The sequence below is a fragment of the Brassica rapa genome, chromosome A07 (genome assembly GCF_000309985.2).
Source record: "Brassica rapa cultivar Chiifu-401-42 chromosome A07, CAAS_Brap_v3.01, whole genome shotgun sequence".
In the NCBI taxonomy this organism is placed as follows: domain Eukaryota; kingdom Viridiplantae; phylum Streptophyta; class Magnoliopsida; order Brassicales; family Brassicaceae; genus Brassica; species Brassica rapa.
In genome coordinates this window covers 3,182,551-3,207,453 of record NC_024801.2, presented here as the reverse complement: position 1 = coordinate 3,207,453, position 24,903 = coordinate 3,182,551, and the positions used below count along the sequence as shown (strand labels likewise).

General features: G+C 31.8%; 1 protein-coding gene and 1 long non-coding RNA gene across 5 annotated transcripts; both read right to left on the bottom strand.

Annotated features, from left to right (window-relative positions):
- Positions 1 to 499: 499 nt before the first annotated feature.
- LOC117126784 lies at positions 500 to 5,504 on the bottom strand. The gene is made up of 2 exons (XR_004449601.1): positions 3,220 to 5,504; positions 500 to 3,130 (listed from the first exon to the last, which is right to left on the bottom strand). It is a non-coding gene; the product is annotated as an uncharacterized LOC117126784 (long non-coding RNA).
- A 9,899-nt stretch (positions 5,505 to 15,403) lies between these two features.
- Positions 15,404 to 21,599, bottom strand: LOC117126768 (probable protein S-acyltransferase 3). 4 transcript variants are annotated; one of them, XM_033275820.1, is made up of 5 exons: positions 18,000 to 21,599; positions 17,733 to 17,909; positions 17,302 to 17,613; positions 16,227 to 16,448; positions 15,404 to 16,139 (listed from the first exon to the last, which is right to left on the bottom strand). In XM_033275820.1, exons 1-5 carry the CDS (start codon positions 18,135 to 18,137, stop codon positions 15,792 to 15,794), a joined length of 1,197 nt encoding a protein of 398 aa, XP_033131711.1. In that variant the 5' UTR covers positions 18,138 to 21,599; the 3' UTR covers positions 15,404 to 15,791. The 4 variants fall into 4 exon arrangements, with proteins under 4 accessions (XP_033131711.1, XP_033131709.1, XP_033131708.1 ...); XM_033275818.1 differs by having other exon boundaries at positions 17,733 to 21,599; XM_033275819.1 differs by having other exon boundaries at positions 15,405 to 16,448.
- Positions 21,600 to 24,903: the final 3,304 nt, after the last annotated feature.

Genomic DNA, 24,903 nt, shown 5'->3' with positions numbered 1-24,903 from the left:
ATGCAATAATGCATTAAAACAGTATTGTCATATTTTTAAAATTTTCTCAAAATCTATGTGTTAACCCTATGAAAGTATTGTGTTTTTCGGTAAATGCTCTATATACTGAAGCCTATGATTTTTAGTGTTGTTTTAAATTTTCTTAACACATTCAACATTTGTATTAATGTATATTAAACTCTCTTTCATGGTACATGGACATCTTTTTAATTTTTTTATCGATTAACTTAGTAAAACTTCATAATATTCCCTAAATTGGTGGACTAACCACTATAAAATCGCTATTATCTAGAGAAACGGAGATAACTAAGGTTATAAACCTCTTTGACCTTCATATATGTTAATGCAGGATGCAACTATGTATTAAAATAGTATTTTCATGTTTTTGAAATTTTCTCAAAATTTATATGATAACAACCTGTACGAAAATATTAAGTTTTTCGGAAAATGCTCTATACACTGAAGCCTTTGATCTTTACTGTTGTTTTAAAATTTCAACTCATGTTATACATTTGTAGTAATGTATATTCAACTATATTTCATGTTACATGGACATCGTTTTAATTTTTATCAATTAATTTAGTAAATCTCATAATACTCCCTAAAGTAGTGGACAAACCACTATAAAATCTCTATTCTCTAGATAAACGGAGATAACAAAGGTTCCAAACATTTTTAAACTTCATCATATGTTAGTGCATGATGCAACTATGCATTAAAATAGTATTGTCATATTTTTGAATTTTTTCTCAAAATCTATGTGTTAACCCATACGAAAATATTAATTTTTCGGTAAATGCTCTATACTGAAGCCTATGATCTTTAATGTTGTTTTAAAATTTTTAAACACATTCTACATTTTTGTTAATGTATATTAAACTCTCTTTCATGGTAGATGCACATCGTTTTAAATTTTTATCAATTAATTAAGTAAAACTTTACAATACACCCTAAATTAGTGGAGTAACCACTATAAAATCGATATTCTCTAGAAAAACGGAGACAACAAAGGTTCCAAATCTATTTTACCTTCATCGTATGTTAGTGCATGATGCAACTATGCAATAAAATAATATTTTCCTTTTTTTTATTTTATTTTTTTCAAAATCTACGTGTTAACCCATACGAAAATATTGATTTTTTCGGTAAATGCTCTATATAGTGAAGCCCATGATCTTTAATGTTGTTTTAAAATTTCTAAACACCTTTCACATAATTTTTCCCCAAAATAATATTTATTGTAATTGGCCGTGAAGCTAATGCTTCATCCGCCTCATATCTACTATGTAGTAGGGTTTATGAGACGTTTCCGTCATACGGCTTATTTATATGTCTAGAAAAAATGAATATTTTCACTTAATTACATTTACATTCACTTATTAGTTTTATTTTTTCACTTCATTTATTTTTGCATGAGACATATATATGTAACGTTAATTTTGCATGTTCTTCATGTGTTTTCCCTTCCACATATATATATATGTATATATCATTCTTTTTTTTTGTAAACTTATATATATCATTCTTGTCATCTTACAATTTTTTATTTTCTTTCGACTTCTTGAAATCTCTCTCACGTATATATGTCCATTGATTATCAACACCTATAATATCATTAAACTTTAATAAATTTTATTTAAATCATTGTTTCTCTCGATCTACTCACTCAAATCCATAAGAATAGTTGTAATAATTCAATCAAGAGATGAAACTAGGAAAAATGGTGAATTAGTGCACGAACTAGGCCATATCGCCTAATCAATATATAAACTATTTAATTGTCTGATCTGATATTTGGACTAATAACGAATTTAAATTTAATACATCAACTTAGAATAAAAGACATTTAAATACATACAACCGTCATCATGTCCGTAAAATGGTGGCATGAAACAGTTCGTAACTGAATCATTTTAGTTTGAACGAAACAAATGATGCAATCCGATACCTGAACTTATAACAAATTTGAATTTTAATACCTGAACTAAGAATAAAAAGTTTTTAACTACCTGGAGCATGATTTATCACATAAATTCATCCAAGTAAATGCCTAGTCGCAACAGCTAGATTGACGATGAAGACATGATCCATCGGCGAAACCTATCAATATTTTTACCCAAATGTGAATTTAACATATGTACTATGTTGTTCTTCTGCTTAAGGTTGTGGAGATATGTATTGTCGAAGTGGAATTTCGTCTTAGAGAGGTTTATTCTCATGATTCATTATGTCGACTCAAAAGTTATCAAAATGAATAGTTTCAAAAAAAAAAATATCAAAGTGAAGAATAGAGTATATCAGAATAGTGACAGAAATTCGGCCCAATAAAAGCTGCATGACAACATGGACTGAATGCATTTGCAGAGCTTCTACTATGTAGGGTTTATGAGACATTTCCGTTCATAGGATTTATTTATATGTTGAGAAAAAATGAATATTTATTTTGGTAACAGAAAAAAAGGAATATATATGTACAAAGGAAAAAAATGAATATTTTATTTTTAAATGATTATTTTTATTTTTCACTTAATTACATTTACATTCACTTATATTAGTTTCCTTTTTAAAAAATGAATATATGTACAAAGGAAAAAAATGAATATTTTATTTTTAAATTAATATTTATATTTTTCACTTAATTACATTTACCATTTTTTTATTAGTTTCCTTTCACTTTATTTATTTTTGCATGACATATATATGTAACGTTAATTGTTCTTCACGTGTTTTCCCTTCCATATTTTACAGTTCTATGTCATGTGGGATTACATATTTACATTATTAATATTTACTATACTTTTATCAATGTTTTTTTAGAAAAGACATGCACTTTGACTAATGTTTTCTCGAGGTTAATCAAAGTAACTTCAATTTGATAACATTTTATATTTTTTTTGTAAAAGCATTTTATGTATTATTGGTAATATTATTTCATTTCATACAAGATATAATATCTAACGTATTATTTAATATTTTATTTAGTGTTCATCACAACAACAAACGCCAAGATAATCTTTTGCTTTGCCAACACAGTCTCCCCTTTTCAGACCTTTTTTGGCAGAACAAAACGGCTCACACACTCCTTTGTCGTCACATGGACCATAGCACATATTATACTTTATTCCGAAATCTATTCATATAGTAAGAAATAATAAAATATTAAAATTATGCAGGAATGAAGACTTTAGCATAACTAAAAAATAAATTTTAATGTAGTACCTGAAACAATATCGGTGCAGCGAACAATTGACATCGCGAAGAAAATAGTGAAAACAAATGCGATTAATATATATTTTTTGGAGAGACTCATTTTGTAGGATGTTTTATAAATTGTTTGAGAGTTCTATTATATTTTAGATTGATATATATATACATATATACATAAAATTGCATTAATTATATTTTTGTAAAGAAAATCTTTCAATTAATTTTTTGAGATTATAGTCAAAATAACATAAAAGTACATGATTTATTTACCTAAGCATATAAACATAAACTTGCATTAATTATATTTTTGTAAGGAAATCTTTCAATTAATTTTATGAGATTATAGTCAAAATAATATAAAAGTGCATGATTCATTTACCTAAGCATATAAACATAAACTTGCATTATTTATATTTTTGTAAGAAAATATTTCAATTAATTTTCTGAGATTAGAGTTAAAATAATATAAAATTGCATGATTCATTTACCTAAGCATATCAATCTACATAAAAACATAAACTTGTGTTAATTATATTTCTCTAAAGAAAATCTTTCAATTAATTTTCTGAGATTATAGTCAAAATAATATAAAAGTGTCTGATTCATTTACCTAAGCATATAAACATAAACTTGCATTAATTATATTTTTGTAAAGAAAATCTTTCAATTATTTTTCTGAGATTATAGTCAAAATAATATAAAAGTGCATGATTCATTTATCTAAGCATATAAACATAAACATGCATTAATTATGTTTTTGTAAGGAAAACCTTTTAATTAATTTTCTGAGATTATAGTCAAAACAATATAAAAGTGCATGATTCATTTACCTAAGCATATAAACATAAACTTGCATTAGTTATATTTTTGTAAAGAAAAATTTTCAATTAATTTTCTGAGATTATAGTTAAAATAATATAAAAGTGCATGATTCATTTACCTAAGCATGTTAATCTACATATAAACATAAACTTGCATTAGTTATATTTTTGTAAAGAAAATCTTTCAATGATTTTCTGAGATTATAGTCAAAATAATATAAAAGTGCATGATTCATTTACCTAAGCATATGAATATTAGTGTGAAAGTTTTATTTTCTTTCAGATTGCCTTGTCAAGATATAATTTGTATATTGAAACATATTTTTCAAAATGTAATAGATATAAATTAAAATTGTTATTATGGACTAAATGTTTTGACTAATTTTAGTCTATATATAATTCAGCTAAATATATTTACTTTATTCAGTTATTTATATTAATTGTTTTGTAAAGTTGTGTGTTTACATTAAATTCCTTCATGGCTAGATAACAACTAGTTATGAACATTAGTTATCAGTTTTTTGTCAGAGGTTTATTTCATTTTATAAATTTAATTTTTAATTAATTATTACTTTTGTAATATATCAAGAAAATAATGTCCAATATATTTATTATAATATATTCTTATGGTTATTCCAATCTTTCATAAAAATATACATTATGATTTTCTCTTATAATAGCAAACACAGACAAGACAAATTTCACAATAACATATGAAATGTAAATATGTTCACACCAAGTTTTTCAAAATAAAATAATAGATAATTATTTATTATAAAAAAAAAGTAAGATACCAAACATATAGTAATTGATATTAAAAATTATATAACTAAAACAAATCTTGCAATCTTTAATGTAATAATTTAGAGTTACATATTTTCGAAAAATTAATATTTATTCACAATCATCCCCATTTGGAACCTTATTGTGGAAATATATTGATAATAACACAAGTTTTGAACGTGTTAATCTCTTTAATATGATACAATCTCGATCGTCTCAAGATTTATCAACCATTCCATCTTAGTTATCTTATTGATATTACTCAAATTATCCTTAAGGAATGATTTTACTCTCTCAAATAACAGGTTCAATCGTAGTACTTAGGGATCGAATCCACAAGATAGGATGTTTAGGCGAGCTGATACGCTAGGACTCAACCGCTCACTTTATAACACTATCGATCGACGATCCAGTGTCGATGTCGATCGACGCTCGACTGACGATGTCGATCGATGGTTGTGGTGAGTTGATTACCATTAAGAATGGTTGATCAGCTCTCACATGTTTCTAACAAACTTAACTTAATCAGAATATTATCAGGCAAAGAATCTACTCTCGCAGTTTCCAATGTCCTAAGTTCAGGATCTAGTTAATTACTCTAGAACCATGCATTAAGGGATTTAGTTAACACATTGATTTAGAGAAAAAAATCAAAAATATAAAATTTTTGTTTAAATGCATAGTTGCATCCTTCACTAACATATGATGAAGGTCAAAGAGGTTTGGAATTTGTTTTGTCTTCGTTTCTCTAGAAAATAGAGATTTTATAGTGGTTAAACCACCAATTTAAAGATTATTATGAAGTTTTACTAAATTAATTAACAAAAAATTAAAATGATTTCCATGTACCATGAAAGAGAGTTTAATATACATTAATACAAATATAGAATGTGTTCAAATATTTTAAAACAACTCTAAAGATCATAGGTTTTAATATATAGAGGATTTACCGAAAAATTCAATATTTTCGTAGGGGTTAACACCTAAATTTTGAGATAAATTCAAAAATATGAAAATTTTGTTTTAATGCATAGTTGCATCATTAACTAACATATGATGAAGTTCAAAGAGGTTTGGAACTTATGTTGTCTTTGTTTCTCTAGAAAATAGTGATTTTATATTGGTTAGTTCACCAATTTAGGGAGTATTATGAAGTTTTATTAAATTAATTGACAAAAAATTAAAACAATGCACATGTACCATGAAAGGGAGTTTAATATACATCAATACAAATGTAAAATGTTTTTTAGACAAATTTTAAAGCAACACTAAATATCATATGCTTCAGTATATAGAGCATTTACCGAAAAATTCAATATTTTCGTAGAACACATAGATTTTGAGAAAAATTCAAAAATATGAAATTTTTGTTTTAATGCATAGTTGCATCATTCACTAACATATGATAAAGGTCAAAGAGGTTTGATTCTTTTGTTGTCTCTGATTCTCTAAAAAAATAGCAATTTTATAGTGGTTAGTCCACCAATTTAGGGAGTATTATATAGTTTTACTAAATTAATTGACAAAAAATTAAAACGATATCCATATATCATGAAAGAGAGTTTAATATACATTAATACAAATGTAAAATGTTTTTAGAAATCTAAAAACAACACTAAAGATCATATGATTCAGTATATAGAGCATTTACCAAAAAACTCAAAATCTATTTGTTAACCCCTACGAAAATAATGAATTTTTTGGGAAATGTTCTATACACTGAAGAAGTGACTCCTTCAGTTTTTGAGCGTCTCGGGTCTCAAGGAAAGGGCTCTGGTGGAAGAAGCTCGGGTGAGAAACATCATTCTGCCTCTGTGGCAGCAAATACTCCTAACCGTTCTGTTCAACGGATGGTGTTAGGTAGTGGAAAAATTGTCGAAGAATGGTTGATGGTTGATTCCAACCCTTCAACTCAGAAATGAGGATATTGAGTTGGAACTGTCAGGGGTTGGGGAATACCCCTACAGTTCGACAACTCCAGGAGATACACCGGGTGTATTCTCCTGAGATAATATTCCTTAGTGAGACAAAGAATGGTAGATGGTATTTGGAAGAGGTGATGATGAAGTTAGGTATGCATGATCTTCGTACAGTAGAGCCTGTGGGAAAAAGTGGAGGGCTAGCTGTGCTTTGGAAAAGTTCTTGCAGTGTGGAGGTAATGGCTGCCAACAGACGGTTGCTAGATCTTAAAGTGCGCTGGAAGGACAAGACTTTCTTCTTAACGGGAGTATATGGCGACCCGGTTAAAGGTAATAGGAGCTGGGTTTGGGAGAAACTGACCAGAATGGGGGTTACACGGTGTGAACCTTGGTTCTTGACCGGGGATTTCAACGAACTGGTCGATCAGTCGGAGAAGTCTGGGGGAGCCATGAGAAAAGAGGAGGATGGAGCTGAATTCAGACAGATGTTAAAACACTGTGGGCTCTGGGAAATACAACATAAAGGGTACAACCTATCCTGGCATGGAGTTCGCAACAACGAATTGGTTCAGTGCAGACTGGATAGATCAGTTGCAAACCAAGCTTGGATGAACTTGTTCCCCTGCGCTTCAGCTAGTTATCTTCAGAAAGGCTGCTCCGACCACAGCCCGATTATGAACTTCCTGGATGGAGTGGAATGGAAAAGGAGAGCAAATTTTAAGTACGATCAACGATGGATCAAAAAGGAAGGCTTCTCGGAGGCAGTAACGAGGAGTTGGAAAGGAGGAGGTACAGGCCAGAGTGGACTTATGCAGAGAATTGCAGGATGTAGGAAAGCAATTTCAATCTGGAAGAGAAGTGCAAAACCCAACTCTGCAGTTAGAATTCAGTCATTACACCAGCAAATAGATGATGCTCTTCAACGCCCCAGCAGTGTACCGGAAATGATCAGTCACCTACGAAAGGAACTTAATGAAGAATACTACAATGAAGAAATCTTTTGGAGACAGAAGAGTAGGCTGGATTGGTTGAAGGCGGGGGATAGGAACACGCGGTTCTTTCATGCTGTAACAAAAAACAGGAGGGCGCAGAATTTTATTAATAGTCTGGTGGATTCCGAAGGAAGAGAATGGTTTGAAGAAGAGGATTTGGGAAGAGTTGCAGAGGACTACTTCAAAACTCTTTTTGCGTCTGAAGACATTGGAGTGGTGACTCAAGATTGGGATGATCTCCCCCCAAAAATTTCATCTCAACAAAATGAGGAGCTGTTGAAAGAGGTCTCAATGGAGGAAGTCCGAAGTGCAGTTTTTGAGACAAACCCTCAGAAGTGTCCAGGACCAGACGGTATGGGTGCATATTTTTATCAGCATTTCTGGGGAACGATGGGAGGAGATATCACAGAGATGGTCAGGGAGTTCTTTAGGTCGGGCAAGCTGGAGGAGGGGATTAACAAGACCAACATCTGTTTAATCCCCAAGAAGTTGAACGCAAATAAGCTTGTAGACTTCAGACCGATCAGTCTCTGTAATGTCGCTTTCAAAATTATCTCGAAAATCTTGGCGAAACGCTTGAAAGTGACTCTACCGTCGATAATCTCTGAAACTCAGGCCGCCTTCATTGAAGGCAGAAACATTCAGGATAACATCCTGCTAGCTCACGAGTTACTTCACGCTCTAAACTCAAACAACAAGTGTTCTGAAGACTTCGTAGCAGTGAAGACTGATATCTCCAAAGCCTATGACCGTGTAGAATGGTCGTTTCTACAGTTGGCGATGAAATCACTGGGCTTCTCGGATCATTGGAGGCATTTAGTTATGGCGTGCGTCACGTCTGCACATTATCAGGTCCTCATAAATGGAACGCCTTTTGGAGACATCAAACCGTCGAGGGGATTACGGCAGGGAGATCCCATGTCCCCCTACCTTTTCGTGATTTGTACGGAGCTCCTGGTGCAGATGTTGAGTAAGGCGGAGAGAAATGGCCAGCTTACTGGACTGAAGGTAGCAAGAAGTGCCCCTGCAATTTCCCATCTGTTGTACGCAGATGATAGTCTGTTCTACTGCAAGCAAAGTGAGGAAGAGTTGGACACTCTAAACCAGATCCTGAGTAACTACAGTGTAGCTTCGGGACAAAGGGTAAACCTCCAGAAATCGAGCATCTATTTTGGGAAAAACATTCCACAAGAGCGCAGGGAACAGATCAAAGCAAAGCTAGGAATAGAACAAGAAGGTGGGGATGGCGTCTATCTGGGTCTTCCTGAAACTTTTGGTGGATCAAAAGTCTCTATCCTTAGCTACCTTAAGGAGAGAATGAGCGAGAGGGTGCAGGGATGGCAGACGAGATTTCTTTCCCCGGCTGGGAAGGAGGTTCTACTTAAGTCAGTGGCAATGGCACTCCCCACCTACACTATGTCTTGCTTTCTTCTTCCCCGGACGGTGTGCAAGAAGATCATTTCTATTATGTCGGGTTTCTGGTGGAAGAATAAGAAAGATTCAAGAGGTATTCATTGGAAGAGTTGGGAGTATCTTAGTAAGCCAAAAGAGAAAGGAGGGCTGGGATTTAGAGATATTGAAGCTTTTAACCTAGCTCTATTGGGTAAACAGCTGTGGAAGATCCTGTCAAACAAGAACTCTCTCCTTGCAAGAGTATATAAGAGTAGATACTTCTCCAAGTCAACTCCGTTAGCTGCAGGACTCGGGTCGCGTCCGTCATATGCGTGGAGGAGCATACACGCGGCTCAGAAGCTTATCAAACAGGGGGCTCGAGTTTTGATAGGAAATGGAGAAGATACTGATGTTTGGCAGGAGATGTGGATTGGCCAGAAACCAGCAAGACCAGTCCAAGCAACAACGTGGAACAGAGATGTGTTATGTCTTCGTCGGTTCCAGAGGTTGAAGGTCAGTAATCTGTTGTGCAATGATGGAAAGGAGTGGAACTGTGAGGCTCTCCGTAACGTCTTCCCTGAGGAAGAATGTCAAGAGATAATGAAAGTAAGAACGTGCGGAGGCCGAAGTAAAGATGTCTTTGTTTGGGATTACAACAAGACTGGACATTACACAGTAAAATCTGGCTATTGGGTACAAGTAAATGTCATGAACACCCATCTTTTAAAAGAGGAAGATCAACCAAGCCTGGACGGTTTATTTCAGATAGCATGGAAGGCAGAAACAAGCCCCAAGATACATCACTTCCTATGGAGATGCATCAGCAATGCTATGCCGGTGGCAGAGAATATGGTCCGGAAACATATTTCCAAGGAAGCGGGATGCCATCGTTGTGGGGGGGACAATGAGAGTGCAAACCACGTCTTGTTTCAGTGTCCCTTTGCTAGACTGATATGGGCTCTTTCCTCCCTTCCAGCACCTCCAGGAGGAGTAATGAATAACTCCTTATACTCAAACCTCTACCATGTGCTCAACTTGAGGCATGAGTACCCGCGTGATGAGCTGCAGAGTGATATAGTTCCATGGTTGCTATGGCGCCTATGGAAATGCCGAAATGAGTTTCTATTTAAGGGGAGAGAATATGAGGCAAGGAGTGTTTTGAGAAAAGTGCAGGAGGATGTGGAAGAATGGAGGGAGAGGAAAAAGGAAGAAGCAAGTGAGGCAGAGAGAGTAGGGGCAAGAATACCCACAACCGCAAACCAACGTTGTGTTTGGAAACCTCCACCCGCCAACTGGCTGAAATGCAACAGCGATGGAGCACGGAACCACAATAGAGTTAACAGTGGGTTGGGGTGGGTCTTAAGAAATGAAAAGGGTAATGTGTTGTGGGCTGGGGCAAAAGCGGTGACAAGAGCAGTCTCCACCATCGTCACAGAAGCGGAAGCTCTTAAATGGGCAGTACAGAACATAGTTTCTCTTGGCTACAAGTATGTTATTTTTGAATCAGATTCCCAAACTTTAGTGAGGATGATAAGTGGCCAAGAGGAAGTGTGGCCGATACTGCAGCCTATAGTGGAGGAGACTCGCAGATTATTGTCACAAGTTCAGTTCTTTCAGGTGTGTTTTTACCCAAGAGGAGGGAATAAGGTTGCAGACAGGATAGCAAAGGAGACTTACACTTTTGTGTCTATTGTCCCTAAGTTATATTCTGTTGTGCCTATCTGGTTGAAATTTCAGGTTATGTCTGATAAAACAATGTATGAAAACAGTGGTGGTGAATGAAAGTTGAAGTTTGAGTCAAAAAAAAAAAAAAAAAAAAAAAAAATTTTAAACACATTCTACATTTTTATTAATGTATATTAAACTCTCTTTCATGGTACATAGGCATCGTTTAAACTTTTTATCAATTAATTTAGTAAAACTTTATAACACTCTATAAATTGGTGGACTAACCACTATAAAATCGCTATTCTCTAGAGAAACGAAGATAACAAAGTTTCCAAATCTCTTTGACCTTTATCATATGTTAGTGAAAGATGCAAATATGCATTAAAACATAATTGTCATGATTTGGAATTTTTCTCAAAATCTATATATTAACTCCTACAAAAATATTGAGTTTTTCGGTAAATGCTCTATACACTGAAGCCTATGATCTTTACTGGTGTTTTAAAATTTTTACTTATATTTTACATTTGTATTAATGTATATTAAAGTATATTTCATAGTACTTGGACATCGTTTTATTTTTTAATCAATTAATTTAGTAAAACTCACAATACTCCATAAATTGGTGGATTAACCACAATAAAATCGTTATTCTCTAGAGAAACGGAGATAACAAAAGTTCCAAACGTCTTTGAACTTCATCATATGTTAGTGCAAGATGCAAATATGCATTAAAAAAGTATTGTCATGATTTTGAATTTGTTTTGTCAAAATCTATATGTTAAAATCCTACGAAAATATTGAGTTTTTCGCTAAATGCTCTATTCATATGATCTTTACTATTGTTTTAAAATTTCTACTCACATTCTACATTTTCATTAATGTATATTAAACTCTATTTCCTTGTACATGGGTATCGTTTTAATTTTTTTATCTATTCATTTAGTAAAACTCACAATACTCTCTAAATTGGTGGACTAACCACTATAAAATCGTTATTCTCTAGATAAACGTAGATAGCAAAGGTTCCAAACTTCTTTGAACTTCATCATATGTTAGTGCAGTATTCAACCATGCATTAAAATATTATTTTCATATTTTTGAATTTTTCTCAAAATCTATATGTTAAATCCTACGAAAATATTGAGTTTTTCTTTAAATGCTCTATACATTGAAGCCTATGGTCTTTAATGTTGTTTTAAAATTTCTAAACACATTGTACATTTGTATTAATCCCTTATATATTAATTGAGGAACATTTGAAAAGATGTAACCTCAATTTTGTATTAATTAAAAGAGGCCCCAATGCATAGGTGTCTCTCAATTAGGTAGTCAATTACATTCAATTGAAAAATAAGTAGGTCCACATTCGATTTTTATATGTTGTTAGATATATAAGTTGGTTAAACTATATGATATAATGATATGATATGATATTTTCTTTCCTTAAATAAAACCTACGGAATTACCATAAATGACTAATATATATATGACAATTAATGAGTTTAATAAAAAAGATTTGATAACAATGTATATCTCCTCCATCATTTTTTGTTTAATTTTATATTATTAAAATAAATTAAACAATCAAATTAGCTATAAAAAGAAAATTTAGATTTTTTCGTATATGTTATATTTTGAATTTTTAAAAACGATAATAAATGACTAAAACTATTAAAATTATTATGTTAAAAATTAATGATCAATGGTTTAACATTTTTATTATAAGAAGATACACATGATTTTAAAACCATATGAGTAAAAAATATCATTTAATAATAAAATAAATATATATATATATATATATTAAACACTATATACCATAAGATTACATAAATATTTTAATATTAAAACTTTCAATGAATTTTCAAGAACATTTATAAATTATAAACTTATTAAAGATTTCAGATTGAAAATTTTGTTATCGATGATTTAAATATTTTGTTATAAAACGATATGAACGATCATAGAACCGTATGATTATAAATTCTTATTTAATAAATAACTATACAAAATATACTATTCCTAGAAAAATAGGTTGGTCTATCTTAACTTATATTACACTTTTTATTAAACTAACTATCGAATTGATAAATAACGTACCAAAAAATGTTTTGCACTTTCCTTAAATAAAAGCTACGAAATTACCTAATATGATTAACGTATATGTGAAAATTAATTATAATGAATAATAAATATTTGATAACAATTTTTGTATCTTAGTTCTTTTTTTTAATTTTATATTATTAAAATATATTTAAAAATCACATTAAATATATAATAAAAACATTTATAATTTTTCTTATATGTTATATTTTGAATTTTTCAAAACGTCTATAAATTATTAGAAATTTGAAGATCCCCACTCTGAAAATTTTGTGATCAATAGATTTTTTTTTTGTCATAATAAGTTACAAATGATCATAAAATTGTATTAATATGAACTTTTATTTAATATTATAAGAAGATACACATTATTTTAAAACCATATGAGTAAAAAATATCATTTAATAATAAAACATATATATTTATATATATATATAGATTATACTATATACCATAAGATTACATAAATATTTTAATATTAAAACTTTCAATGAATTTTCAAAAACATTTATAAATTATAAACTTATTAAAGATTTCACATTGAAAATTTTGTTATCGATGATTTAAATATTCAGTTATAAAATGATATGAATGATCATAGAACTGTATGATTATAAATTCTCATTTAATAAATGACTATATAAAATATACTATTCTTAGAAAAATAGGTTGGTCCATCTTGACTTACATTATATTTTTTATTAAACTAACTATCGAATTGATAAATAATCTACCAAAATTTTTGTTGCACTTTCCTTAATTAGAATCTACGAAATTACCTAATATGATTAACGTATATATGAAAATTAATTATTACGAATAATAAATATTTGATAACAATTTTGGTATCTTAGTTCTTTTTTTTAATTTTATATTATTGAAAGATATTAAAAAATCACATTAAATATATAATAAAAACATTTATATTTTTTCTTATATGTTATATTTGAATTTTTCAAAACGTCTATATATTATTAGAAATTTGAATATTCCCACTCTGAAAATTTTGTGATCAATAAATTATTTTTTTGTTATAATAAGTTACAAATGATCATAAAATATAACGCATATGATTTTTTATTTAATAAATATTCAAACTAAATAATATATATATATATATATATATATATATAAACACTAATGATTTAAAGCAACAAGATTGGCTGATCAATTTAGTCGTCAAGTTGAAATCTTTCAAAAGTATGTGAAAGACTAAAATCAAAGTACATATGGATTTAGAATAATAGTTATATTTTACTAACCAAATACCGAATAAACCGAACCGAACCGAAACCAATATGATATCCGGATTGAACACCCGTAATCCAAATGAAGCCAAACTATTGTTTCATTCTCCAAAATATAATAAAAATAATAACTTAATCCCGCACAAGGCGCGGGTCTTATCCTAGTGTATATTAAACTCTCTTTCATGGTACATGGACATCGTTTTAATATTTTATCAATTAATTTAGTAAAACTCACAATACTCCCTAAATTGGTGGATTAACCACTATAAAATCGTTATTCTCTAGATAAACGGAGACAACAAAGGTTCCAAACCTCTTTGAACTTAATAATATGTTAGTGCATGATGCTATTATGCATTAAAATAGTATTGTCATATTTTCTGAATTTTGTTTCAAAATCTATGTGTTAACTAACCCCTACGAAAATATTGAGTTTTTCGGTAAATGCTCTATATACTGAAGCATATGATCTTTAGTGTTGTTATAAAATTTCCAAACACATTCTACATTTGTATTAATGTATATTAAACTCTCTTTCATGGTACATGGACATCGTTTTACTTTTTATCAATTAATTTAGTAAAACTTCATAATACACCCTAAATTAGTGGAGTAACCACTCTAAAATCGCTATTCTCTAGAGAAACGGAAACAACAAAGGTTCCAAAACTCTTTGATCTTCATCATATGTTAGTGTAATATGCAACTATGCATTAAAATAATATTGTCATATTATTTTATTTTTTCCCAAGTCTATGTGTTAACCCCTTCAATAATATTGAGTTTTTCGGTAAATGCTCTATATACTGAAGCCTATGATGTTTAGTGTTGTTTTAAATTTTCTAAACACTTTATACATTTGTATTAATATATATTAAACTCTCTTTTATGGTATATGGTATCGTTTTAATTTGTATCAATTAATTTCGTAAATCTTTATGATACTCCCTAAATTGGTGGACTAACCACTATAAAATCGCTAGTCTCTAGAGAAACTGAGATAACAAAGGTTTGAAACATCTTTGACCTTCATCATATGTTAGTGCAGGATGCACCTATGCATTAAAACAGTATTGTCATGATTTTGATTTTTTTTTCAAAATCTATGTGTTAACCTCTACGAAAATATTGAGTTTTTCGGTAAATACTCTATACACTGAAGCCTATGATCTTTAGTGTTGTTTTAAAATTTCTAAACACATTCTACATTTATATTAATGTATGTTAAACTCTATTTCATGGTACATGGGCATCATTTTAGTTTTTTTATCAATTAATTTAGTAAAACTTCACAATACTCTCTAAATTAGTGGAGTAACCACTATAAAATCGTTATTCTCTAGAGAAACGGAGACAACAAAGGTTTCAAACCTATTTGAAATTCATCATATGTTAGTGCAGGATCCAACTATGCATTAAAACAATATTATCATATTTTTGATTTTTTCTCAAAATTTATGTTTTAACCCTAACAAAAATATTGAGTTATATAAGTAAAATAGTATAAAACTTCAAGGGCTACATTTGTACAATTTTACTTTAGGTCTCTAATCAAACCTAGCTAATCCTTTGAGTACTTGCTATTCCATCAGAATATTCCTGACAATATAGATAAAATATGATATAACATTAAAGAGGGTCATTTCATTGCTGTTACTTAGGCAAGTCTAGTTGAGATGAGAAGAAAGAAGGATCAAGCTCAGAAGAAGCATCATCTTTAGCTCTCTTGTATTCATTGCTAATGTCAATATTATCTAAGTTAAGTTTCTCCGGGCTCACCCTTTTAGGGAGTTTGCCTCCCTTTTCATTATCATATATGATGGAAGAGCTATACTCTGACTCATACTCAGATCCGTCATCTTCTTCTGGGACCATTGCTCTGAGATCTAGTTGAGAAGGTGGGATCTTGGCGAACAACACTTCTTTAACGTTCTTCAGCAACCCTCTCTTGTAAGGGTTTTCTTTCTTATCATAACGGGACCGAAAATTCTCATAAGTTGTCTGCCAAAAAACAGACACAACACAAAGAAAGATGTTAGATAACAAGATTTTCAAGTATGTTCCTAATGGTATAGCTAAGTGTTTTACCTGATTTGTAGACATAAGATAGACGTGGAAAATGGTAAGGCCACCAACGAACCAGATAGAAACGAATGAATAGATGATGAGAATGACAGAGATTATGTCATGAAACATTGTACTCCACAATCTCACAGGCTGTCGGATTAGATTGATCCATGAGAACGCAAAGATGTATATGCATAACAATGTTGACGTTGAGATGAAGCAGATGAAGACCGGGTAGTTTCTCTGCAAAAGAGAGGATATATATATATGATCAAGAAGTGTCAAGTCTATGGAGTATTAGTCTAAATATTGAAAGTTGTTTTAAAAAAAATACTAGGAGGTTCGAGCGGAAGCCCGTAATCCCACCCAAAACAACATCAAGAAATATTTGTTTTGTTGGGATTTATTAAGCCCATGTCCAACTCTATATTATCCGATTAGTACGATATTGTCTATTTTGGGCCTTAGAGGCTAGCCCGCATGGATTTACTTTTGATTTCCTTCCCAAAAGGCCTCGTACTATTAGAGTTGAATAGCTCTTTATATATTAAACTCTCTTTATCTTTTTTTTTTGTGTGCACCAACTGATATTATAGAAATTAAAAGGCCTCGGGCCCAAGTTATATATTAGACCCTCTTTGTCTAGTTCTCCAATGTGAAACTTAGTTTGTTATATCACATTCTCCCCTTCAAACTAAGGATCACATTTATCTTGTGTCCCACAACTGACTTCCACTCGATGGGTCTCATTCCTACTCAAAGGGTATTTTGGTCTTCTTGCAGATTTCTCGTCAACTGCTCTGATACCAATTGTTGGGATTTATTAAGCCCATGTCCAACTCTATATTATCTGATTAGTACGATATTGTCCATTTTTGGCATTAGAGGCTGACCCGCATAGATTTACTTTTGGTTTCTTTCCCAAAAGAACCCGTGCTATTAGAGTTGGACACATCTTTATATATTAAATTCTATTTGTCTAATTCTCCAATGTGGAACTTAGTTTGTTATATCACAAGTTTCGTCCTAGTAGTCACTTTAACCGGGGACCTCTGCCACACTCGAACCGAAATATTGAAAGTTTCATGTTACTTACATGGGCAATGCATTGTCCAACCCATGGACAATGGTGATCAAAGCGTTGGACACAGTTGTTACATATGGAGCAGTCTGATGCACGTGGTGGACGGTAGAGCAAACAAGTCTCACAGAACTTGACTTTGATAGTGTAGCCGTTAACGAAAACGTCTTTTGTTCTAGGAATCTTGAGATGAGGAGTTTTGTTGTTGACCCATTCCATAGACTGTGTCAAGGAACTATTTGAGCTATCTTCAAGATTTACTGATGTTTTATTTCTTGGGATGATTCCTGGATCTCTAGCTGATGTCAAGAATAGAAACGTAAACACCTGCAGACACGGTGCAAAGATATCAGCTTAAAACGCAAGATTATGAGTTTCCGGAACTTCTTACTAAAAAAAACAAAAAAAGCAAGACTATTGAAAAAACTTAAAGAGAGGATACAAACCAAGAGGGTGAGGATAAATGCTGAAGTAACGGTGTAGTTGAAGATAGGATCGTCTTTTTGAATCCACACGAGCATCCTTATGCAGAATGTAAGGGCAGGGGCTCCAATCAAGAAAGAGGTTAGGAAGAGAGAGTTAACATCAGGACCAAAGATTAGTCTCCCACCACAGAAAAATCTCTGGTGCAACAAAAGCATAATCATATAATCATATTTGAATAGGAGGAAACATGTAATATTATTGGCTTCAGGTAAAGAATATATTATTACGTTGTTACCCTTCCAGGCTTTGTACAATCTGATCTCAGGAATGTGTTTTGAAGTTGAAGCCATCATGAGAATATGATCATGAGAGGAAATACAATGAACCTGACTACTCTTCTTCTTGCTCATTCTCTCCCTCTGCATTGTCTCAAAAACCCACACATGAAGCCTATCTTCAAGAAAAAAACAATAGTTTCTCCAAGATTCTAATATTTTAACTTAAGTTTTCATAAATTATGAGTTTGTTTTATTTGGCATTAACCAAATAAAAGAGATGAAATATGGTTTTTGAGTTTTTTCTGTCTTTTTTTAATCTTTATTTCTTCTTGTTCTTTCCTGAATAATCAAAATCCATTGCAAATCAATCATCTGCAGTTTTGTTTGGTCTCTCTCTCTCTAACAACTTTTTTAGTCCTCTAATAGTTTCCAAGATTTTCGGAATTTTTTTGAAGTACAAACAAATAAATAAATTTAGGATGAAACAATAAAATATAAAGGAACATGAACAATTTATTTTATTATGTTGTGATGGCTCTTTTTATGTGAACATTATTAAATCCAGCTCATATTGAATCCTACGTGGCCGTAAATCAATCTTCTTGGCTTCACCACATCACTAATATTTCTTCTAATAAAACACATTGAATTAAGAGACCCTTGAATTAATCATCACTTTCCAGATCATGAATACAACCAGCTCCACCATTTGCCGCACAACTTAAACCGCCTCATCCAACTTAACAGCATCTCGCAGGTTGGAGTATCATGAGTCCATGACCCTCGTAGTCGTTCAAACAAATCATCAGACAATAAAAGGAGATTTGTGTTTGAGTATAATGAAAAAAACTTTGACAAAAGCACACAATCAGAGAGGCAACCAAGCAAACCCAAAAACAAGAAAACACGTAGACATACAAACAAACAGACAAATATACAAACACGCAAGCAGGTTTTAAGATTTTAGAAAAACATGGAATTTTATTTTTTTACAACGAAAAATTGGAAATTTGAGAGGGAAATCACATCAATAATATGACGTTACATTCTACTTATTTGATTCCACACATTAGAAATTTCCATTATCAATCAGAAAACCCAAAAACTCTTAAAGAAAAATATAACAGAAGATTTTAGAAAACCAGGAAAATTTTAGAAAAACATAAAAATTTGAGAGGAATTTTTTTAATTGCTAGATTGATTAGAGAAACTTAGAGCATGATTAATCCAGATTTTTAATTTTGGGTTCTTAACTCATGATTTAACCTTTTTTGTGTGTTTTTACGTTTTTCGGTTAAGAGTCGACTCTTATATCTCTTATTTAAAATACACTTCTTAACTTTTCCTAGTTAAAAACTAAGAAACTGTAAATAAGAACTTCACCCTAAGAACCAAGATTAATCATGGTCTTAGTTATCACATTTGTGCGAATCAAATAAAATATGACATTATTAATATGCACATAAGTTTCTATTATCAGTTGAACAATATTTAAAAATTCCTAACAAAAAAACCTGAGTATATATAACATAAGAGTTAAAAAAAATATATAAAAATTGAGAGGAATTTTTTTTAATTACTAGATTGATTAGCAGGAACTTAGTGATCATTACTGTGTGAGAGTCAAATGAAACAATACGATCTCTAACGGTCAAATTAATGACAGGACGTCACTTTCTGTTTGCTTACACATTATGAATACACATAAATTTCTATTATCAATCAAGCAACTTCAAAAATTCCCAAACAAAAGAAAGTGACAAAAAATTAGTTTAACAATCCGTAGCAGAGACATAATGCCAGACTTTTAAACAAGATGACCATAGAGATTTCAACATACTTACAAAGATTTTTACCAAAAAAACATACTTACAAAGAAACTAATAAGGAATTTTATACCGCAGCTGTGACGGTGATGATGCGGCTAACGGAATCTTGACTTGAAACGGTGCCGGTAAAAATAAGTTGTTATCACCACTGTTGATTAGCTTCCTCTCCTTCTGAGCATTCGGTAAAAGCTGAGCTAAGAAAAAAAAAACAAAATAAGTCTCTTCAGTTAAGTGACACGAAAAAAAATATTTGGCGGATAAAGTCTTTTGCGTTCTTACAACAACAACAAAACCAAAGTCAAGTCTCTTTACAATCAATATTGTAAGAATAACAGATACTTTTAAGCAAAACTCAACTCACCTTTGGGTCAGACATGGAAGCTGTAATGAAGCGGACAAGGAACACGTATTGCCATTCGAGGTTTCCAAGGATGGTTTTCTCCATCACCAGAATCTGCTTGTTATTGTAAGAATTGTCTGTTATAAGAATGGTCTGTTGTAAGAAATTGTATGTGGTAATACACCAAATTTATAGGAACGAGAGCGCTTCTGTAGACGAGCCAACAGATCAATTAGAACGGTCATATTTTCTTTTTGCGTCTCCCAGGTTGTAGGCTTGTAGCCGTTGACAAATATTACGTTGGCACAACTTTCTATAAGAAAATTGTACAAACCTAAAAAGAACCAATGTCTGTTGGGCCTTTTTTGTAATACGGTTTGGGTTTTGATATTTCATTACTATAGTTACTTTGAAATATGATAATTTACATTTTGTCAAAACAGACCCTATAGATTAGCTAATGAGACCCATGTGAAAACTTTGAGATTAGCTGGGCCTTTATTAATGAACAATCAATATTAAAAAAAAAAATTGACTTTAATCAGTATTAATCAGATTGTAGATTAGTTAATCAGTATTACAATCAATGTTTTATATAAAAATTTATAGTACTATTTATTTTACATAATTAAAATTAGTTATTTTAATCATAATTTTAATAAGCTTATTCAAAATATAATAGAAAATTAATTTAAACATATATATGTAACTATTTTGAGTTTTAAATTAAAAATATATACCAACTTTTGAATAATTTGAAAATCAATATAATTATTGGTGAATAGTATGATAGTTTTATGCTTTATGATTAAGTAACATTTCAATTTTAAAATATTTAAACCACTTTTGAATTGTGAGTAATTAAATAAAACACATAAATATTATTATAATTCATATTAAGTTAAAATTATTATTATTTAACAATATTATTTAGTATTTTCTATACACTAATTGAAGTTTTATATTAGTTAATGAAATATAAATAGTATAATGTATTAACAATTTTTAATTGATTATAGGTGTGAATTAAAATCATATATATATATTAATTTGAGAAACAGATGCAAAAAAATTTAAAAGTATTTAGAGAAATGGAAAAGTATTTTATTGTTGTTCATATTTATTTATTTTATTATATTAATTCATATTAACATCATTTTTAAGAAAAATGTACAAATAGACGTGGGACCCCTTCACTTGTAGGTAAAAGGAGTTTCTTTAGTTTTTGATTATTTCTAACTATCTGTGTATGAATCATTATTTTCTTTGTATAGTATCACTAGAGATTTTTTCCGCGCTTCGCGCGGATTGTGTCTTATAAATTTATTTTATTTATAATATTATTTGTTGGTTTTTTTCTTTTATATTAATTTCTTGTTTTTCCAATGTTAGTTTTTCTTAATTTAAATTTATATGTTTATAATTTTTCATTTTTCTTGTTGTAATTATATTTTTTATTGATGGTTTTTTGTATGTGACATAAACTTTTTGAAATTTTAAAATAATGTTATATATAGTACAATTAACACATTAAAGAAGAGAAACATATTCAAGCACATTTTACACTGGTTTTATATGCATAATTTTAAACATTATATATGTATATATTATAAGTTTGAAACATATAAATGCTTTCTAAAGCTAAATACTTGTTCAGAGTTTACATAACTTATCGAAAGTTTTATCTCTTTTTAAATTCAAATCACAGAAAAAAATATCAAAAAGTCAGTATAGATGGGTCTTTTGGGCTTTTAAATCAACACTGGAAAAATTACATGAATCAGATAACAACAGTTTTATAAACAACTGGATAAAATTTGACTGAGCCAAAGATTTTAACACAATATGTTCTGTCTTCTTCAAATTGCGAAGAGCCTATAGACACAAGAAAAAAAATCATAATTTTTATTTTCACTTATATAACATTTTTTCTCCTTTACACACGGAGTTTATTACACTGCTATAAGCAATGGAGAACTCTATTCATATAAAATTCACATCTATGCATTTTGACAAAGAAGAATTTTAGCCATCTTTAGTTTTAGAATAGACCAACTTCAGTCATATACACTATATTTTCTCTATGATTCATATTTTACAATTTTAATATATGTGCAGATTTCCATGTGAAAAAACACGCACGCCATTTGTCATTCAACCTATTACTTTTTCCAAAGTAAACATTATAATCCTCGTTTGGTTAGTTCCACAAACTAATCTCTTTGGATCAGTTTACTAAAAAATATGGATACTAATGTCAGAAAAGAATATAAACACTATCAACAACAAATATTGACACAAGACTATTTGGTTCAAGGAACATATTCCACGTAATGCGTTTATATCATGGATGGCTTTGCAGAGAAGACTGCCAACCAAGGATCGCTTGAGGCGTTGGAGGTTAATGTCTCAGGAACGTGCGTCCTTTGTAATCTGGAAATAGAGGCTCACTATCATATCTTCTTTGAGTGCTCTTTCTCTCGCTTGATATGTGAGCCTTTTGCTGCTGAAGTTTGGATTTTTCCTCCGGCTGATCTACACTATGTTGCAGCCTGGATCAATCAACCTCGCGTCAACGCAGATGCACATGCTACTTCAGTCATCAAGCTCTATTTTCAGTCAGCCATCTACCTGCTGTGGAAAGAGCGTAATGCTGGTGTGTTCACACCTGTCTCTTCACCTTCATCAGTCATCCTTGCCTCTCTCGACCGTATGATGCGTGACCGTCTCCTCTCTTACCCGGCAAGTTCTTCTTTCTCCTCTTCTCTACTTCTTTTTTATATTTCTTGTATAAGATCTCTTTAAGGCTTTTTTTACCTTGAGTTGTTGGTGTTTGTTTTTGTTTCCTTACTGTAATAAGTTGTTTAAAAACAACAATGTAACCTTTCAGAAAATGATAATCTTAGTATCTTACAAAAAAAAAAACAAATATTGATTTATTTATGTGAATATATATTTTATTTTAAATTATTTTAGTGGACGAAGAAAACATCATAATTTGTACAATAAATTTTCTTAGATTCATCTCATCATACTCACCATTTTACCATTTTAATTACATAATTTTACATGAGATTTTTCACCCTCCCCGGTTATTTTCTCTTTATTTATAACTACAATATAAAGTTATAAACTATATATATATATTATAAATTAATATTTTATTTACCTTTGAAATCTAATGATTAAAAATAGAACATAATTCAATATAAATATATGATTCTATTAATAAATTAGCAGTTACAAATTTGAAATTTCTAGAAATATCAAAAGTCATATATTAGTTAATTATCTTTCAAATGACATCTTTTTCTAATATTTTATTGATGAGAATATTTTGGCTGAAGTGGATAGTCCCAAAAATCTTAAATTTAGTCTCTTTTATATAGTAGGATTTACATCTGAATGGGAATATAAAGTGAATAGACCCACCCTCTGTATATGCCCCCACTATTTTTCCCACCTCTGAGACCACCTCTGGACCATCATTATCCCAAATCCTGAAGTGGGGTTTTAAAGAAAAGCAGTGATTTAATTAAATCAAAATAAAAGAAAATCAATCTAACCGATCCAGAGTTTTGGCAACCGGCTCTTATGCTACACGCGTCGCCTTGATAGAACCTGTTTGATCGGAAAACGGTGATAAAAGGATGTGGGTTTAACAAAGACGTTTTATTATGGTCGGAAGAGACGTTCAGTCGGTTACAAGAGAAGTAAAGAGAATGCGACAGAAGAGAAGCCGGTAACTCGATGAGCTACCGGAAAAGTACAAATAACGGCAAGATGAAACAAAGGTGAAAACCCTAATCTAGCCGCCAGATGTTAGTCAGATGATTTCGGGATCCCTTTCTCGTTCCTCTTCCTTCTCCTTATATAGTTCTCTGATATGTCGTTCTTGACCTAGTTTAAGTCGTCTTCGTGGGCCTTCCTTATTGGGCCGAGAGGCCCGCATTAATCCGAGCGATCGCCGAGCCGGATGCCTCTTAGTCGACGATGATCGACTCGAGGTACTCTAGAAGTGAGCCGAGAAACTGATCTTCTAAGCCGACTATACGAGCCATCGCTTTTACTGGTTCGGGCCAGGCCTTCTATTCCTTGGGCCTTGAGGGATGGTTAGATCGTTGGCGCCCACCGTGGGGCCTTTAGCAAAGTAACGTTAGTACTATGGTTGTCAGCAACGACAGTTCTTCGTCTGGCGAGGAGCGCGAAGCCCTCGAGGTGATGCCGGCTCCCGAGGTAACACCTACGCCTACACCAGTAACTCCGCTACCCCCTCCTGCGTCCATGGAAACCATCTTGGCACGCCTCGCCCTGCAGGAAGCGGCGCAGAAGGCGGCGGTCGACCAAATCACAGCGATAGCAAAAATACTCGCCCCTATCGCTGCAAACGCCGAAGCTTCAACGGCGCAGTACCGTCGACACCTGTTCGCCACTGAACGAACCACCAACGTAGCACCTGCGCGGGATAACAACTACCAGAGCACCGGTAACAGCAACCTGAGCGCCGGTAACGACATCAACGCAGACACCGCAAGCGAGCTAGCCGCGTTGAAACAGTCGGTCCTCGACATCAACTCAAAGATCCACCAGGTGACGACCTCGGCGCCCCAAATCGAGCACGTACTCGCGGAATCTCTTCGCACACCCTTCACGCAAAGGGTCACCGGCGTACGGCTCCAGAAGATGGAGAAACTTCGTCTTCCAACCTTCAAGGGTCTCTCCGACCCTTCTACTCATGTCACGT

What these genes read in the sequence shown, in the direction of transcription:
- LOC117126768 (XM_033275817.1), bottom strand. Translation starts at nt 18,137, where the DNA reads ATGCAGAGGGAGAGAATGAGCAAGAAGAAGAGTAGTCAGGTTCATTGT. An exon ending in CATTTATCCTCACCCTCTTG is followed by an intron (nt 17,614 to 17,732) that starts GTTTGTATCCTC and finishes CCGTGTCTGCAG; the next exon opens with GTGTTTACGTTTCTATTCTT. An exon ending in TTGGACAATGCATTGCCCAT is followed by an intron (nt 16,449 to 17,301) that starts GTAAGTAACATG and finishes TCTCTTTTGCAG; the next exon opens with AGAAACTACCCGGTCTTCAT.